The 19,784-nt window shown below is 35.6% G+C and overlaps 1 protein-coding gene across 1 annotated transcript in view; it reads right to left on the bottom strand.

Moving 5' to 3' along the window:
- Nucleotides 1-19,784, bottom strand: part of NRK (Nik related kinase) — a 119,431-nt gene that overhangs the window by 33,610 nt on the left and 66,037 nt on the right. Inside the window, exons 6-15 of the mRNA XM_061136489.1 lie at nt 19,588-19,698; nt 17,735-17,825; nt 14,590-14,720; nt 12,669-12,723; nt 10,074-10,152; nt 8,855-9,030; nt 7,216-7,279; nt 5,638-6,805; nt 3,502-3,609; nt 258-325 (exon numbers count right to left, since the gene is read on the bottom strand). Of these exons, the coding sequence (XP_060992472.1) occupies nt 258-325; nt 3,502-3,609; nt 5,638-6,805; nt 7,216-7,279; nt 8,855-9,030; nt 10,074-10,152; nt 12,669-12,723; nt 14,590-14,720; nt 17,735-17,825; nt 19,588-19,698 (2,051 nt within the window). The remainder of the gene's footprint in view (nt 1-257; nt 326-3,501; nt 3,610-5,637; nt 6,806-7,215; nt 7,280-8,854; nt 9,031-10,073; nt 10,153-12,668; nt 12,724-14,589; nt 14,721-17,734; nt 17,826-19,587; nt 19,699-19,784) is intronic.

Below are 19,784 nucleotides of genomic sequence, written 5' to 3'. Positions count from 1 at the left end.
TCAAGAATTCTGCTAAATTGTGAATCTTACAAGCTAATCATCAAACTAAATAACACTGAGATTGCAGTATGTCCAAATATGAAATATCTAGTTAATGGATTGTTGCAGTTTTGGGCCAGTGATATCATTGATGACCATGTTGTCACTAATATTTTAATTTTGAATTTACATAGAACTTAGTGTCAAATAAATAAGCATTAAAATCCCATATGATAGTAAATCAGAGTAATCTGAATATAGAAATCAGAGATACATACCTTGAGGAGAACTTGACACGGTGTACACGATCCTGGTTGTAAGGCATAGAAGCAGATCTCTCTTGAACCTTGAGATAAAATGCAAAACTTCAGTAGAATTCTCAATCATAAATTTTTGAGTTTTTTATGGGAAAATGTCATTCTTCACATAGAGATATTTTCTTAAAAACCCAACTTATAAAATCTGATTTTCATAAATAAATCATATTTTCCTAATTACTTATAGTATGACATTAGAACTGCTTAACCAAAATCTTTGAATATAGCCTTGAATTTTAGTATAACAACAGATTCTGGAGATCACATAATCAAACACCCTCATTTTATTATTGAGGAATCTATCCTGGAGATGGAAAATGACTTTTCTAAGTATTTACATAAAGTCAAAGAATATCTTTAATTAGACTGTAGGCCTCCTGCCTGATAATTTAATGTTCCTTTTATGTTATCATATTACTTTTTATATCAAATTCAAACTTCTTGCCCAGAATTGAAATTCAAACTTTGCACTCACTTACCCTTCTAAGCTAATACTAAATTTTCAAAAGTTGTAACATACACACATACACTATTCAAATGTCTCAAGAGTCTAAAGTATTTAATCTTTAAGGAAGTATGTCCTTTTATCATATCATAATCAGTGTTTGAAACACTTTTCAATTCTAAATAAATTAATTTTATTTTATCAATTATTCATTCATCTAATACAGCAAAAGACTTGAGAAAGAGCACATATAATCCGTTCCATCTGTGGTACGGATTTACTTTCTGCCAACATTAGTATATAGGGCCATGAAGTGTTGCCTTGCCTTATTTAATTTTATATCTCTAGGTTTCTACTCAAAATAGTTTTTAACTACCCCCCAAATAGGTCATTGTGACATTCAACAAGGCAGTCACACTAGATTCTTTAGAAAGGAAAATTCAATGTTACAATGAAAAATAAATTTAGTATTCTCATGCTGATAAAATCATTATATAGTTTCTAGAAACTATATTAACCTTACTATGCTATTATTTTCCTTTTATGTAGCGACCTATCGAGGTTTTCTTTATACTCCAACAGATAGATTAGAAATGAAAAATGTTGTCAGTTGTTCACATGTTTTGCTAATGACTGTTATCCAATACAACCAGATGTTTGGCAGTATGCAGGATAAGCATCTGACTGTTTCCACTTTTGATTCAGATAACTGGCATCATATTGACTCAGTCCAGGCCTCTTGGTTCATGAAGCTAATCTTTGAAAGTTTATTGAAACTAGTTAACCAGAGGCCAAAATTAGAGATAAAGGTCAATAATAAGAAAGGTTAATGACTAATATGAATAGACTGTATTTTTTCTGAAAATTGGGGAGAAGAAAATGATTAGTAAGAATAGCATATATTAAGGCAAATGATGTATTCCAAGCCAATCAGATACAGCTCGTTATATTTTGGGCTTAATGTATCATGCTTATGTAATAATTATCATCTGGGGTAAGAGTAAAGTCATCATTTAATAAGGCAGAGAGGGGGACATATTGTCTCTTGTAATTAAATAATACAATCCAGCATATGTTCTTTTTGCCACTAACTAATATTGATAAAGCAGTGCTCTGTTATTCATTTCAAGAGACTGTTATTATCATTCATCATGTAGTGTCCTAGAAAGAACATATTTAAAAAGGATAACTGTCCATGGCATACATCATAATAGACTACTGTGAAGTATCTTGAAAGAAGTAGATAGTGATCTTGGATGCTTGTCCTGATTAAGAGTAGCAATGACTCACTATTAATAAAACAAGAATGTCTGAGTTCTTCACCAATCCACCTATCTGCACTTAGTGACCAAAAAAGTTTTAGATAGCTATTAATAAAGTAATTAGCCTCCAACTAATAAAAATAAATGAAAAAAAAAAAAACTTGTGAAAACAAAAGTCAACCTGGACACCAGGACTGACATGATTATTCCCATAAATCTAAGAAAATAAACGATAGGTTAAAATGAGCCAGACCCTGTCATAATCTACATCTCAGAAAAAGATATAAGCTGAACTACTGAATTTTTCATGGGCAATATTTTTACTTAAAAGAATGACTGAGGAGACAAACTGATTCAACTTGGGTATCTGGCAGGCAGTTTATTTAAAATCAATGAAGTAAGCCTGTCAAATCAAGGAAAAAACAATTGATGTTATTTGTTAACAATGATAAAACTGATAAAACAAAATTTTAGACTCATCTATCACTGTGTACTTGACAGCTTATCAATACTCAACAATTTTATGATGAAATTGATGATATTAACTAATGCCATTTTTGGTGTTGTGAAATAAAATGTATATTTGGAAAGATCCACATACACTGTGAACCAATATTTTTCAACTGATCAATGCATGAAGATATAAAATTGTGTATGAGCAAAACATCTATTCATAGCTGATTAGATGGATTTTAATATTACTGAATATTCAAAATCTCACTGATATGGTTTTAGACTCCATTTCTCTAGCTGGGGTGTATTATCAAAGAATATCCACAATTATCTGAAAAATCTATGGAAATTCTCCCTGTTCAACCACAAATATGCGAGAAGCTAGCTTTTACTCATATACTTCAACAGTTGGCCTGGATGGCTAAGTCAGTAGAGCATCAGACATTTAATCTGATGGTCCACCTCATTCAGGTGTTAGTCTATCTTTTGGGCTTCCCTGGTGGCCCAGAATGTAAAAAATCTGCCTGCAGTGTGGCAGACCTGGGTTTGATCCCTGGGTTGGGAAGATCCCCTGGAGAAGGGAACGGCTACCCACTCCAGCATTCTTGCCTGAAGAATCCCATGGACAGAGCATGGGAATCCCTGGCAGGCTACAGTCCATGGAGCCGCAGAGTCAGACACAACTGAGTGACTAACACTTTCACATTTTCTTTTCAAACAACATATGGTAACAGATTGAATGCAGAAGCAGATATGAGAACCCAGCTGTCTTCTATTAAGCAAGATGGGGAATTGTTATTTCACTAAAATTTGCTTCTTATATTAGCATTTAATAGTTTTATTACTTTTTAAATAAAGTGATAGATATTTTAAATTTGGTTTTAATTTATAATACATTATATATTCAATGACATGATCTGACTAAACAAAAGTGTTTTAGGTCTTCAGTATTTAAGAGTATAAAGAGATTTTTGAGACAAAAAAGTTAAGAACCATTGTCCCATGCACTTATTAGTGTCACAGTAACTCATATTGAGAGACTTACCTCATTTTCTTTAGGATCTGGAATGTATGGCTGCAATGGTTCTATTTGGACTTCAGCCTGAATCGAATGAAATGCTTCATCATTATCTGATGATTCATCTTCTTTGTCCTTGAAACAAAAAGGTAAATAAATATCTTACTTGCTGTTAAACTGTAAATTATAGAAGCAATTATAATCATCTTACTGTTCAATTAAAAAACAACTATTCAATATTCAAACTGATTTAAGTGTAGTTTCTAGTTGTTTTTGGTTCTGCATCCCTTTCAGCATCTGAGTAATGCTACAGATTCTCTGTAGAAAAATGCATGTAGAAAGACACATGTCTCTTCATATATTTTAGGGGGTCATTGACCATGTGCAGCTCACTTATTAGACCCAGGTTAAAAATCTCTGGTCTAAAGATTAACTCATGACCCCAAAACTCTAACATTTAATGAGTGGTTATAATTACAAAGTTTGGCCCTCCTGAGCAATGGAAGATCTGCAATACAGCAGTGCAAATATTTCTCTTTGAGTCCTAGGAGTTTAGGCAAGTTTATGTTTTCCCATTTAAGCCAATCGGCATTTCTTCAACACAAAGGGAATAATGGAAATGTGTTTTCTTTCTTTCTAGTGAGTTGAAATATACACATACATCTTTAAATTCTAATGAATTTTCAGGTATTTTGAAAGACCTATGACTTGATTACAACATCAAGAATTTTCTTTTTCTTTGTATTTCCCTTGACAGTTACACATAAAGGCAGGAATGCCTATACAAGATCCTAGGTTCATGGGATTGGTAGCTATTATTTAGTGACTTTTTCTTCCATTTTAGAATGGCTTCTTACATAAATATTTAAAACACTGAAAGACAATAAGTAATGTGTTATGCTACTAATACCATGAGTCTTGCAGGAATGCATAAAAGTCTTTTTAAAAAATGCAAAATAATGCATTAGATCCAATTGTTACTAGGGCTCATTGGGAATAGTCATTAGCATTTTAGATCGCTAATGTCTGGCAAATATAGCACTTTGCACTCTTGCAATTCCTTCTCTATTTGGTTTATTTTGCTTCTTATCTGTTAGATTTGGGGGACTAGACAATCATTTCCCCTTTTGGGTCTTGTTTCTCTTGTTGCTTTTACCTTTTCTCATGTTAAACATGTCTGGGAAACAGCATTTGCTCAATTAACTCAATGGCCACAAACCAAACACTCCCTTATTGAGACATTCAGACAAGGTTGATTTGTAATAACTACATTAATTATTATTAGATAAATGGATGTTGATAGCAGGGTTTAATTTAGGATCTTCACAATGATTCCTTCTATATAAACAGATGCTGTGAAGTATTAGAAAATGACTGCTTTCATGGTCTTTTTGACCTCTTTAATTTGCTTTTGAAGCCCATAAACCCTTCAGTATCAGATTAGATTTGCCAGATTGAATCCACCAACTCCAGTCAAATTATCTACATATCTATTTATATTAGGGAATTTTGAAGAATGATGTTTTATTAACTTGAATTTGTAACTTGTGCCATGTTCTATGCAGGTACTTCATTGATGCAAAATGGGTGGAAAATAAGTCAGACAAGTCATACTTATGGTAAGCATGTACAAAATATTTTAGAAAACGTTTTCCCTTCTCAGTTTAACCTTTAACATCCTAAAGTACAAAACTAGCGCAATTCTCTTAAATAGTATGTTCAGCATTCTATGGGAGGAAAGAGCAAAATAAACTTACTTAGAGATTAGAAGAACAAAACTTAACTTTTGTGCTTATTTTAATGAGATATATTTTTAATTTTGACCTATGAAAGCAATTTTTAAAGATCCAAAATAGTAACTTTAATTGCGCATATGATGTTGGTTAAGGAAATAATAGGTAGAAAATTAACTAATAATGAAAGCTGTATCACTAAAGATATATTAAGCAAATAACTGGATCATTCAAACAAATCTTTCCTTCTCAAATTTAGTCACAATTAATTGGAAATTTCAGGATAATTTACTTGAAGCCCAAATTATTTAATCTTCTCTGAGACACACTGAACATTTATTTCATTTGTTTTTATAGAAGGAACACCTGAGTATGAACTAGCATATTTTCTCTGTATATTTGACTTAGGAAAAATATCAGAAACTCTTACTTTTGCAACTTGTCTCAGTTCTTCCTCATGCTGATTAAAGATATCCTCCCATCTGCATTGGCGCCTTTGCCTATGGGCTTCTAAATCTGAGAGCTCAAACACTTCAGGTCTCCGTGACAACTTTGCCCGAAACCTCTTTGGTGACAGTCTTTTTGCCAATGCCTGCCTTAGACTAGAAACTTTTGATTTTTTCTTCCGTGCTTGTTCTGGTTGAGAGAAAAACACGTCTGATGCCAGGTTTTCCATCAGGGTTTGCAGTGGACCAAGCGGCTTTGAGTTATGTGCGTTTGGTGCTCGAAGTAAGTCTCTTGATAGTCCCTCTATGACTGCTTGAACCGAGCCAACTGCCTGTGTAGGATCTAGTGCCCAGGCTTGTGCTTGAGGTGACCCTTCGGTTTGCCCCTCTACCGGAACGAGCACCTGAGTATCCAAATGGAGTGGCAACAGCACGTGGTGGTTCTGTGACAATAGGGGCAGGAATACCTGGGCATGGACTTGTAATGACTCAGGTTCCTCTGCCTCCATCTCTGCCTGTGTAGGCTCTGCAGCCTCTTCCTGTATCTCTGGCTGTTCGGGTGCCCCATTCTGCTGCAGTGGCTGTTCAGGTATGTAGTTCTGCCTCTGCTGTTGTTCAGGGACCCGGCCATGTCTTTGCTGTTGTTCAGGTACCTGATCTTGCCTCTGAAATTCCTCTGGTACCTGATCCAGATCCTGGGGCTCTCCTGATGCCTGGGGTTGGCCCTGAGCCTGCTGCTTTTTGGATACCTGGGCCTGTACCTGTTGAGGCCTAGGGGCCTTCACCTGAGCCTGTAGTGGCATAAACATACAGGCTGTCCTCTGTGGTTGTGGAGGTGCCTTCATCTGCATCTGAAGGGGCATAGATGCCTTAGCCTTCACCTGAGCCTGTAGTGGCATGAACATCCGTGCAGCCCCTTGTAGTCGCTGAGGTGCCTGGACTTGCCCCTGTAGAGGCTTAGGTGTACCGTTCTGAGCCTGTAGTGGCATGAACACCCTGGCAGCTCCCTGGAGATGCTGAAGGGCCTGAACCTGTGGCTCTTCTCGGTCAGGTAGCCACCTTGGTTGCGAGGGTTCTCCATGCAGGACTCTAAGTGGTCTGCATCTACTGCTGGTAGGCAGTCTCAGAAGTTCATGAGTACAAGAAGGTCCCCTAGAAATAAATGTACAAATGGTTGCCATACAATTAGTGTTGTCAGTAGAGTGATGTCATTCAGGGGAGATGCTTTTATTTTAAAGATGAACATTTTTCTGCAATAAAGATACTTCCACTACATCTTTCTGAAATCTTATTCCTGTAATGTCTGAAAGTTTTTACATTAGCAATATAGTCAATATTAATGGTCTGATAATCTACTTGATCATTCTATTGTCAGAAATTAAGGACTCTTTGAGTAGTAATAAAATTTTTTCCTCAACATTTCCATTCAAATATCTCTTGAAAATAGAGATCTGTTTTATTTGATCAGAGGATTAAGTTTCTTTGAGTTAAGCACAATATGGAATCAACTGTCTTACATGAATTGCTAACATCAAATTATATATGTAAGTTATCTAACGCACCTGAATCTTCTCATGGTATACTGCTCCTTAATAGCTTCTTCTCTTTCAAAGATCAGAGGTATTCCTTTTATGAAATAGAAAAGAATAATGCATAATAATCAACAGAGATTAATAAATCCACCTTAGTCAATTTGCACCCTTTACTGCTCAGGATGCTGAGTGAATTTACAAGGACAAGAGGGCTGTAACCCTTCACATCACATCTACTGGTGGTGTAGACAATATCCTTATTCCAAGGCCTCCTTTTGCAGCACAATTATTCCACAGATACTAATTTCTCTCTGCATAGGAAAAAAAATAGCAATCTGATTGCTGCAATTCTAAAGAGAAAAAAATTGAAAAACGTAAAGGGACAAAGGGACAAAGAGAAACTCTAGATGGTTGGTGAGCATGGCTTACAGGTGTGTACTATGGATGGAAGGACTTTATGGTTTGGGCCCACACCTATCTTTGGTCCTTTCAATGAGGATCTTGAAAATGAGGATCAGGATCTTCGGTCCTTTCAATGAGAAGGCAAAACTCTAAATTCTGGTTTTTACAACTAACACACTGAAAATGTTTGGTATCTTTCCTGTCACCTGTGCTGTACTGAAATACAGACACTTATAGACAAAAGAGTTTTCTTTTGAATTTCCTACATTAGAAAGTTTAGGACAACTATATTGACATCTTCCATCAATTTCTATATAAATGTGACTTTTCCTGCAGATTACATTTTGGAAATTTTGCAAATCTGGAAGTTAGTGAATTCTCAACTAGATGTGGTATCTTCCTGTGCCCATTTGAGATTGGTCAACTTTTATGATGATGTTTGCCCAATAAATTCTCTACCATGGTTAAATACAATAATTCCTTCTGCTTCTCACTCCAAAATAAGATATGTATAGTTATGCACATAGAAGAAGATAGGCTGCAATCAATCCTATAGTGCATCTGAGAATGCCTGCTATCTTTTTCAGGCTCCCCACTTCCCATTCCTCTATCACTCAACTCTGCATATGGTGCCCTAAATTAAATGCAAAATATGGCATATAACCTATAAAGTCGGAATTTCCTAAGTAGTTTCCTCTGGATTTGATGAATAACCATCCTGTCATTTTTGGCATTAATATCTAGAAGCTTAATTTTATTTGCATAAATGTGCTTTGTTAATTACATCTTAAAGTTGGAGATTCATACATAAAATCATCTATGTGCAGTTCACTGATACTACATCAAAAGTAGCAGTCAATAAGTGATTAATTATAAATCCATTTATCTAATTGGAGTTAACATATTAGATGAGAAAGAACAATAAGATATAGATTTTGTTATCCTCTGTTTATTTCTCCAGTTAGTTTTCTTAAAATAAAATTAGCACATCATAAAATTATTATTGAGGCTTTCAAAGGCCTTTGTAAATATGAACACATGCTAGTTGAACTGGCAAAAATTTATAATCATATGTGTGTGTGTGTGTGTGTGTGTGTGTGTGTATATATATATGATCAAGTAAGAGATAATGAATTAAAAGCTAAATGTCAAAAGGCCTCAGACTTTAATTTCAACTTAATTCTTAAATATTATTTTTCCTAAAAAAAATAAAATTTTCTCTCATTTGAATATTTATTCCAGTAAAATGAAGATTTACATATCCTACCTTTTTTCTGTCTCTTTTTAATGATTCCAGTAAGATGCTTCTTTAATGACTCAACAACATGTCCTTCATTTTTTATATTCTGAACAAATGGGTGATGAAGCATGTTTGCAGAAGTAGGACGAAATAGGAAGTTTTTTATCATGCACTTTTCCATGAAATCATGGAACTTGCGGGACCTAAAAGAAATGAATCAAAGAGGTAAAAGAGCATTCTCAGGTATGCCACACCTCCCACCTCCACCCACATGCCACTCTGAAGGTCACATTTTTGGAGAGAGTTGTCTTAGCTGTAATAGTCTTTTCAATAACCAGATATCCTATAGCTTGACAATGTACATTACACAGCAATGCCATTTAAGCCTCAGAAGAGACTACAGTCAATGATACTTTCTACCCAAATAATAGTAGAAACTTCAGTGAGTTCAGAAGAATGTATGTGGTAAAATAGACAAGTGGTGGGATGGCAATTAAGTGGTTGATGTGACTTATGCAGACCATGAGACCAGACTGGTCATCCCACAGTAGTCATATTTTGAAGCCTGAGTGTTTTGCTTGACTATATGCACTTTGAACTCTAAAGCTGTCAATGTAATGATCCAGAAAAGGGTGTTAATAGCACCAGGACTGATTAATCTTATAAAATGGTCCATGGAAACAGATGTGACCAGAAAGCCTGAATCTGTGGGAAGGGTTAAATTTAATCACAAGGAAGAATGTCAGCAACTGAATCATAGTAACCACTTTTACCAGGGCAAGTAATATATACTGAGAATAAGAAAGAATTTCATGTACTAATTCCAAAAACTTCAGGAAAAAAGATTCCCAAGTTTAGTTGGGCTGTAGCACTCTGAGAGAACAAGTCTTCTTTAGGTTCCGTGGATGTTTAGTTTTATGGGTCAATCACTGACTGCCTATGTAAGCTCAATGAGAAACTTCACAAATGACTTCCATTGGTCCAGCCCATTACAGGAGACAAAACTGACTATGTCACTAATGTCAGGGAAGTATTGTCATCATAATATACCATGGAGAGTATTACTTCTAATTGGCTAGCTAGCTCTTAATAAACAGTACTCATTTAGACCCCTTAAGGTATCCGTTTTTAGGAAATATTGTCCAACAAGGATGTTGAAACAGGACTGATCAAATGAATTAAAACTTCTTTGCTATATAAAAATATCAAGTTACTGTGTTTAAAAGATTAAGTCATTCATCTTTACCATCCACTGGATTTGACTTTGGGAGCAGATTCTCGCAAAATAACGAACAAGGCTTCCAAAGGTTGAAGGTTACACAGGGCTGCAAAGGAAAATAGATAAGTTTAGAATGAGTAAGAAAGGTAACTACAGAACAAACTCCTAATTCCAGAGGGGATTCTCAGTGTTCTTCCACGTATCATGTTGAATAGACACTGAAGAACAGATATGAAAGAAGGTAGGTAGAGGAAAAGCTGACTTTAATACAAGCTGTCCATTATATAAGATACTAAAGCTTCACTATTTCCAAGTAGAACAAAGAATAATAAATTACACTAGGTCAAATTTTTGAAATGTGTGATTGATGGTTTATATCTAGAGAAGTCAAAAATACAGGTGGAGACATGTACTCTTCTGTGTGTTTGTGTACTGACACTATCCTCCACAGTTGTAAAGCTGGAATATGTAATTATAGGCTGAAAAGTCAACCATACTAGTAACTATGCACAATAATATGCAAACAATGATTTAGTAGTCTCAAAAGATGAGAATAATCTGTTTTGGAAGCTAACAGTCCTAGGAAAAGAAGTAGATACAATGTAACTATTAAGAAGGGGCTTCCTAGGTGGCGCTAGTGGTAAAGAACCCGTCTGCCAATGCAGGAGACATAAGAGACATGGGTTCAATCCCTGGGTCTGGAACATCTCCTAGATGAGGGCATGGCAACCCACTCAAGTATTCTTGCCTAGAGAATTCTCATGGACAGAGGACCATATTGGGCTACAGTCCATAGCATTGCAGAGTCGGACATGACTGAAGCAACTTAGCACACACGCACAACTATTAAGAACACACCCTTTAGATAAGATCATCTGTGTTCAAATCCTAATTCTACCTTTGTGACCTTGGGCATATTACTTATCTCTCAGTGCTTTGGTTAATTCATCTTAAAAACAGGAAATATATCAAGAATTCCTTCAAAGAGTTGTTATTTGGATTAAATGGCAACGTACCTATAAAACTGTCTGGCACAGAGTAAGCACTTAATAAATATTAGCTATTGATATTACAAGAAAGATTTTAACTATCTGGCACCTCAATTCTGTGCAAAATTACTAGACTTTCATTCTCTTTTTCAGAAACACAACCATACAAAGAAAAGCCTACTCCAATATTTGGTATATAAATTCATTACCTCATTGGCTTGGGAATTCTGGGCTTTTCAATAAGTGTTTAAATATGTGTCTCACTTTACTTATTTCCTCTTGTGTTTTGATTAAAGAAAACTGGCAGTGCAATAATTCCCCAAAGGAGAGCCATGGTGTAAATTTCACCTAATACTAAAAGTGTGTCATTCATGTGAGGACAATTTGATATTAATAACTCTTTAGAGGAATCTTTCCTCTCCCAAAATACATCTCAAAAAAAAAAAACAAAAAACAAAAAAAAAAAACTCCAGTGCCAAATTGGCCTCTCATAGTAGTATAAAGAAAGTCCCCAGGGTAATTTCATTAGAGTAATATAAAGGCAATTGTTCAAAAGTCAAGCTTTATATAAATTAATAGAAGGTGCAGTGACCTGATCTCCATATCTGACCCAGCTTTAATCCATGCCCATTCTGTGATATGTGATATTCCAAGGGACACCAGAAATTCTTGATATTCCAAGGGACACCAGAGACTCTTAACAATTATGTTACCATTATTTCTACTCCTTGAAATTACTCCCATTAGCCATGAAACACAGTGCTAAAACAGTAGATATTGTACAGATGAAGCACGTAGGAACATGGGAACCTACAGGATCTGCTTGGAGAGGGAAAAGCAAAGCAGTTGCAAGCCCTGCCCCCTGAAATACACACTTCAGGCGTTTCTCTCACTTCTCATCAATACTATGAATGTGTTTATCATTTATATTCTTGGATTTAGGTATTGAGAACAGCAAATATGCCCTGTTTATGGGATTATACATTTGCTGGTTATTAATCATTTATACTCAAGTTCACATTCCACTTTTACTTTCCTACCAGAAAGCAGTAACCTGAGAGAATAGACTGCTGACAGGTTACTTCAATGAAGAGGAGGGGGAAACAAGAGAAAATGGAGCCTACTGAACAATGAGGGGCAATGGAATGGCTGACAGGAGCACGGAAGGCACCAATGATAGCTGGACTGACTCCAAAGGTGGGGGGGAAGCTTCCTTCTCAATACTGCTGAGGATTGGCTCAATTAAAAGGAACTACTGGAGGATTTTCTTAACTGGCACAGTCTGAAGTGTGTAAGTGTTCAGAAACCTAAATATGCCATCAGTGAATATGTGCTGGAACACCTTTAGATTCTGTTTGGTTATTACTATCATGACCAAATGTTATTGAGGCTAAATTGAGTCAATACTCAATCAGCCTAAAATAAGATATCTTAACAGAGAAAAATACAAATTCTTCTTACAGACATGTCTGGACATTCTGACTACGGCATTTCGTAATTTGGGAAAGACCATCATTTATAGTTTGGCATGTGGTATGGCACCTGTGTGATCAGTACAAGCTGACTGGTACAAGTGCAGATTTCTACAGCATGTTTCCATAACTTTTAATCAACATCAAATATCATTACTCACGAGGAGCCCCTTCGGCCATTTCGATAGCAGTGATTCCCACAGACCACACATCACTCTGCAAAGGAAAAGACCAAAAAAAAAAAAAATGTCACTTACAAGTGGGAAACAGATAGTATTTAGAATCTCTAAACAATCTTTCGCTGAGGAGAGGTACCAATGCCACAGCCATTTTATGGGTTTTCTTCATTATTGACTGATGTTAGAGGGAGATGTTATCTGGCCTTGTGACCAGCCAGTATTGTACTACACAAGTTGATATGGGTGGGGATTCAGTGAAATGAAAATTCATCTTGGATGTATTGCTATTGTTACCTTAACTGGAATACCAAAAGGAATTTGCTGTAAAGAAGTCCAATCACATACTACTAGTTCTAAAGAAGTCAGATCTTAGGCAAATGATTTAACACTCTGTACCTCAATTTTACTCTATGTAAATTAGGGCTTCCCTGGTGGCTCAAACGGTAAAGAATCTGCCTGCAATACAGGAAACACAGGTGACATGGGTTTGATCTCAGGGTCAGGAAGATCCCCTGGAGAAGGGAATGGCTACTTACTCAAGTATTCTTACCTGGAGAATTCCATGGACAGAGGAGCCTGGAGGGCTACAGTCCATGGGGTCGCAAAGAGTCAGACATGACTGAATGACTAACACTTTCTTTTTTTCACTTTCAAAATAGAGATGATAATAATAGGATCCATGTTATAGAACTAGCATAAATATTAAATGAAATACTATATACATAAGCACTTTCAGGAGTTTCTTGAATACAGGAAACTGAGGACAGAATTATTATAATTCTAGGAAATTATACATTTTAGGAGGCTCTAGGAAATGACCTTCACTACTGTTAACTGTACTTTGTTTTTTAGAATGTAGAAAGGGCACAGGGCTAGAAGTGCACTGTTTGGCTTAATGACTCCTAGACAAGTTAACTGAATTCTTAAAATACCTGATTATAGATGTCTTAGCTTCAAAGAGTTGTTGTAATGATATAAGTTTAAGCTTTCTTTAAGTTACGTGGGACTGAAAATTAAAAATGTGTAATTAATATGGGTGAAAGTCCTTGGAAGACTGCCAAAAACTTACAACTATAAAGCATTATTGTTACAGCAAGTCACTTAAAGAACATTATGCTTCCATTGTCTCCATAGCTCCTAATAGTACTGGCTCTCAACAGATCTGCTTGCAAATCAAGCAGAGGGCATTTAAGGGAAAAGGAAAAGAGATGAAATTTGAATTAATCAACTTTGAGTATTGAGTCCTAGGTTCCACACAACGAAACCACAATGAATTGTTTGGATGAGTTATGATGTGGAGAGTGAGTGTGGTTTTTCCAGTCTATAGCAAATGGAGTGTTTTCTTTCCATATCAGCTTTTTGAAATGTGTACATAGATGTATATTGTCCAACTTGTAGCTTCAGTGGAAATTTTAATAAATAGCATAAATTGTTACTTAATTTGTCTATTCCACCGATTTTCTGTGGTTTGGAGCTGAACCATGCCAAGGACTTTCTCCATTACCCTGAGTAATCAAATTATTTTTTTTTTCTCTTTGGAGCTAAGTTACTGTGGGGATTAACAATTGGCTTTACATTTATTCAGTTTTAAGTTTATAAAGCACTCTGTCCCTGGAAGTTAAATTTCCATATAAAGCCACATAATATAATATTCTTTACCAAGAAGTTGTAAGCAAGATGAACTAGACATTCTTCCTCAAATATGGATAACTCCCAATGGTCTACTTTGCCTACATTCTTAGAAAATATTATTTTTACACACATCATCAAACCACATATAGAAATAGTGGCTAGTACTTCCTATTCAAGTAGTGGTTTTTATTCTTTTATTTCATAATTTAAAATAAAAAGTCAAAAGTGCTTTACAAATTTTGTTTCCTACTATTTGAATCCTTACACTTACTCTGTAATCATAGGAGCGTCTGGGGTCCTCATCACAGTCAATCACCTCAGGTGCCATCCAGTATGGTGTCCCAATGAAGCTATTTCTTCTCCCATTAATTCTGCTCACCTGGGCACTCACTCCAAAATCCACTGCAAAATTCATTTGTCAAAATAATTAATGAGTAACAAAAAGCTCAATAAGTTATTGCTTTAACTTGGAAAGCCAATACAAAAGCCACAATGGATAACAGATTTTCATTCCAGCCCAGCAAACTTTACCATGAAGTCTACTCCAGTAACACTGGGAAATAGGCTTTTGCTGGTATTTATGTTGGAAAGAGATTCAGCAGTGCTATTATAAATCTACAGTAGGTTTGGCTGAATGTTTACCATGAATATTAAAAATAAAGTTCAATCAGTATACTCTAAACCTCTGAAGTGATAACATATGTAGTGTTTGGACCTGCCACCAAGCTGGAAAAAGACCAGCACTATAAGCAACATCTAAGAAATCAAAAACTTATTAGTACTTTATTAGGAAGTCTCACTCATGATGTTAGAAAGTTCTACTACACTAATAAAGAAAAATAAATTTATGCTAAAATTTAGTTTAAGTTCTTCTACAGATCTTCTGAATCAGATGCAAATATTTAGTGTGGTATCCATATCTCAGCTTAGACTATTAAAGTTCAGTCTTCTATTCATCTGTGGGATATATTATATGAAAATATTTAGTATGGTATCCTCAGAAACAGACAGAAAAAAGGCTAAAGTAGACTGGGGTTATTTCGTCCAGAAAAAATAAGACATGGATGAAAAATGAAGTAGATTTTCTAATTTAGAATGGTTTCCAGGAATCTAGAGGATGGCTAGCAACCTTCACTGAAAAGTAGTTTAAAGAACTTCGGAAAAGAAAAGAAAAATTAAAAAGTTAAGAGTTTAAGGCAGTGTTAAAGGAAGGACTAATAAGAACAATATCAACACAATGTCCATAATACATGAAAAATAATCATTGGGTGTTGCACAATCTCATTATCTAGATGCTTTTTTCTGAGAATAGGTTACATCAGAGTTCAGCACTCTCACTATCCCTGAGGGCCAACTTTAAGGGCCAAGAAATATCTATGAAGGCCATAAGCTTATATATGACATTCAAAGAAGAAAAGGAAATGAGAAAAGACTGGAAGAAAAGAGTGATAAATGGAAGAAACAGGAAAAAAAGAAAAGCTGAAATTAAAAGTAGGGATGAGATCCCAACAGTGGCATCATTCACCTTTTCCTTACTGACTTAGGGACCAGAATATGAGGATTATTGATCAGTTGCAATTGCAATATTGTCATTGTCCAGTCTCTCTCCTTTCTGCTACTACCTTTGGGTTTGGCTTCTTCAACTTTCTCCTTATAACTTGTCATTTAAAAATATTGTGGGATCTAAGAAATCTAAAAACCAATGTATAAGGATTATATATAGATAAGAAGCCTGGATAAATTTTAATCCAGTGCTAAAAGGTCTCTCCTACAGAGTCAAGTACATGATCTCTAGTGTGGGGACTTTGTGACAGATTTTTCAGAGGCTTTTCACTTACTTACAATTTCTCTTTTGTGATGCAGATGATAGGGTTGGCTAGCAACTTGACCCAAATATATGGGAGCACTGCCACATGTGAACACAGAGTGTAGCCATGTGACATACTATATCCATGTTGCACATTTCACTGTGAGATCCAAATGACCCTTGTGTATTTTAACACAGTGTCTTAAAATTCTGTTTCTAGCTTTGTAGCTTTTAGACAAAAAAGAACAATACATTTTCTTGAAATTACTTTTAACTTACTGCAGGAACAATTATTACCACATGCTTCTTCCACAAATATTCAGTGAAAAGCATTCTTAGTGAATGAACAAAATCTCTATCCTGGTTATATTTATTTGGCAGGAAAAATGGGAATGATCTTAAGATCATGCTAGAGATATGGTAGGGAAGCCCCTGGTGGCTCAGACGGTAAAGAGTCTGCCTGCAATGCAGAAGACCCGGCTTTGATCCTTGGGTCAGGCAAACCCCCTGGAGAAGGAAATGGCAACCTGTTCCAGTATTCTTGCCTAGAGAACCCCAAGGACAGAGGAACTTGGTGGGCTACACCCCATGGGGTTGCAAAGAGTTGGACACAGCTGAGTGACTAATACACACACACACACACACACACACACAAACACACATACTCACACACAGATATGGTAGGCAAGAATTGATATGACTAAATACAGGATTTGATGCCAATGATTTTATGTGCTGTATCAATGAGGTCATCTGCCATTACATAGTACTGACATTATTTATATGATATTATTTAGACATCAACCAACAATATTTGTTTTAAACATTAAAGAGCACAACATATTGTTCCCTGTGTGCCTGTGAGATAATATAACAACTATTTTCAATAAAGTATGCCATTCTGAACCCTGGAACTGAAAGCTAGAAACTCTGGATTTTAGATTTCTAATTCTGAATTTGATTTGGATATTACTGGAGCATCATTTCTAACTTATATCAGTTCTTTAAATATTCGAGGGAAAATTCCAATGAAGCAATTTGTGCTTAAGTAAATTTAAAAGTTCTTAGATATTCTTTGGAAAATATGGCTCTGTGATGTGGAAGAATTGTCTTTTTGTTTAATCCTTGTCCATGACACAGAAACTTGCACATGGTAAACACTCAATTAAATTGTTGAAATAAATACAATAGAAGATTCCCACCAAGAGTACTGGAGTGGGTTGCTATGCCCTTCTCCAGGGGATTTTCCTGACCCCAGGGATCAAACTCGCATCACCTGTATCTCCTACATTGGCAGGCGGAATCTTTACCACTGAGCCGCCTGGTAAGCCCAATAGAAGGTAAAGCAATGACCAAAACGTAAAACTCCCATTTCAAAGTTGTTGTTCCCAAAATGATTTCTGAGAAACAGTTAGGTGCATCTTTATCTTGTCCCATATCCCTTCCCAAACAAATTTTCAAATTTTGATTTATTTTGCAGGCAGAGACGACATAGCCTAAATAAGTAGAGGGGGATATTAGTGACATGAGAGAAAACAGTAATCTTGAAGGATTTTTCTCTGTTAAGATATTTTGGGGTTCATTTAAAGTATTACAAGAATAAACTTACCTAGTTTTACTTCAGCATTATGAGTCAGTAGCACATTCTGACCTTTGATGTCCCGGTGAATTACACGGTGTGAATGAAGATGCGCTAAGCCCTGCATATGCATACATATATACATTTATATAAAAAAGCAAGATCAATACATAGTTTTTATCTTTTTCTGGTACTGTTCTTAGCATTTTTGGAAAGACTTTTGGTAAGAAAAATGGCCCAGATTTGCATTTTTCAGACAAAATTCTTCTTTAGGCTGGAACTACTACAACCAGTTCCCAGAAATAGTACTTTCAGCTATAAGGAAAGGAAAATAAATGAGGACACCCATGAAAGAGAGAAACAACACCAAAAATTAATACTTGTATATATTGGGCCATTTACCTTCCTTTCTAGTCTCCATTTTTCCAACTAACCACATGAGTAAAGACCTGGATATCTGAACTATTGTAGCTCAGCCATTGTTTTACTCTACTTATCCAACCATTTGTTTAGTCCAAAATATTTTCAAGTCAACCTTGTAGGCTGAGAATTTGGAGGAATATGGAAATTCACTTTAAAGTACTTGCCATTTGTATTGGTTTACCATGCTGTCTCCAGACCATTCACCACTAAAACTAACCCATGCCCTGACTTCAGTGAGATTGCTCTACTTACTAACAGGAGATTAATAATAGAAATAACAGTGAAAACAGCTAATATCAATTGAGTCCTTATTCTTTGCCAAGCACTATGCTAAGCACTTTACATGAAGTCAACTCTTAAATCCTTACAGCAATCTTTTAAGGAAGATGCTAATTCCATCCCAAATTACAGGTGATGAAAATGAGATTTGGAGAAATTAAGTAATTGACTCAGGGACACACAGCTAATACATGATGAACCAGAATTTAAACTCAGTCTATGCGTTAGTATACTGTATTGGTCTTTATCTTTCTGGCTTACTTCACTCTGTATAATGGGCTCCAGTTTCATCCATCTCATTAGAACTGATTCGAATGAATTCTTTTTAATGGCTGAGTAATATTCCATAGTGTACATGTACCACAGTTTCTTTATCCATTTGTCTGCTGATGGGCATCTAGGTTGCTTCCATGTCCTGGCTATTATAAAAAGTGCTGCGATGAACATTGGGGTAGAGTTTGCACTCTTAACTACGTACACTATTATTATGAGTGAATCCAGTTAAGACAGCATTCTAATATTTTTATCAGTGATGCTGTTCAGTTCTGTTAACATCCTTCTTGGATGATTCTAAGCACTTAAGACACAAAGAAAAATCTGAGTTTGGTAGATCAAGAACACTGTCATTTTCATCCAATTTGGTGTTCAAAATAAGGAATGTTTTAAGTTAAGACATTATTCAGAGAGGATATCTGTCTGCAAAAGAGTTGTAGATGATTTGAAGCCATTGAGTAAAACACGGATTTCTCAACCCATCTTAATCTCCAATGACAGTGCTACGCTTAAAAAAAAAAAAAAAAAGAACTCTAAAAATCACAACAACTTAACACTCTAAGTTATTATACCCATGATCCACCAAACACTGTAGTCTAACTCTGAAAGGGCCATTAAAAGCCATGATTTTATTAGTTGGAGGCTAATTACTTTACAATATTGTAGTGGTTTTTGTCATACATTGACATGAATCAACTAATAAAAATAAACGGAAAAAAAAAGCCATGATTTGGCATTTCACATTACGTGAAAGCTGCTTTCTCTAAAGCCTTTTGGTCTTTTTCAGTATCCTGATCCAGAAGTTTAGAATTTTTAAACCATCCTATATGAGCAAGTATAAGACACACTGTATATATTACCCCCAGGTTTTTTCAAGGTCAGGGGCAAATGACTATATGAATGCTCACCTGGAGGATTTCTCGGCAAATATAAGCAATCCAATCTTCCTTCAAACTCTGATTTCTGGTCATTCTCACTACATCAGTGACTGAGCCTGCTGCACATAACTCCATCACCATCTGCAGGGAAGCCAGCAAAGAAAGTATCAAGACTTAGAAAGTAGTTCTCTGAAAATATCTGGAGAGTTTTAGTTCATATGGCTTAC

Source organism: Dama dama, chromosome X (genome assembly GCF_033118175.1).
Source record: "Dama dama isolate Ldn47 chromosome X, ASM3311817v1, whole genome shotgun sequence".
NCBI classification, from domain to species: Eukaryota; Metazoa; Chordata; class Mammalia; order Artiodactyla; family Cervidae; genus Dama; species Dama dama.
This window is presented reverse-complemented; position numbering and strand designations above follow the sequence as displayed.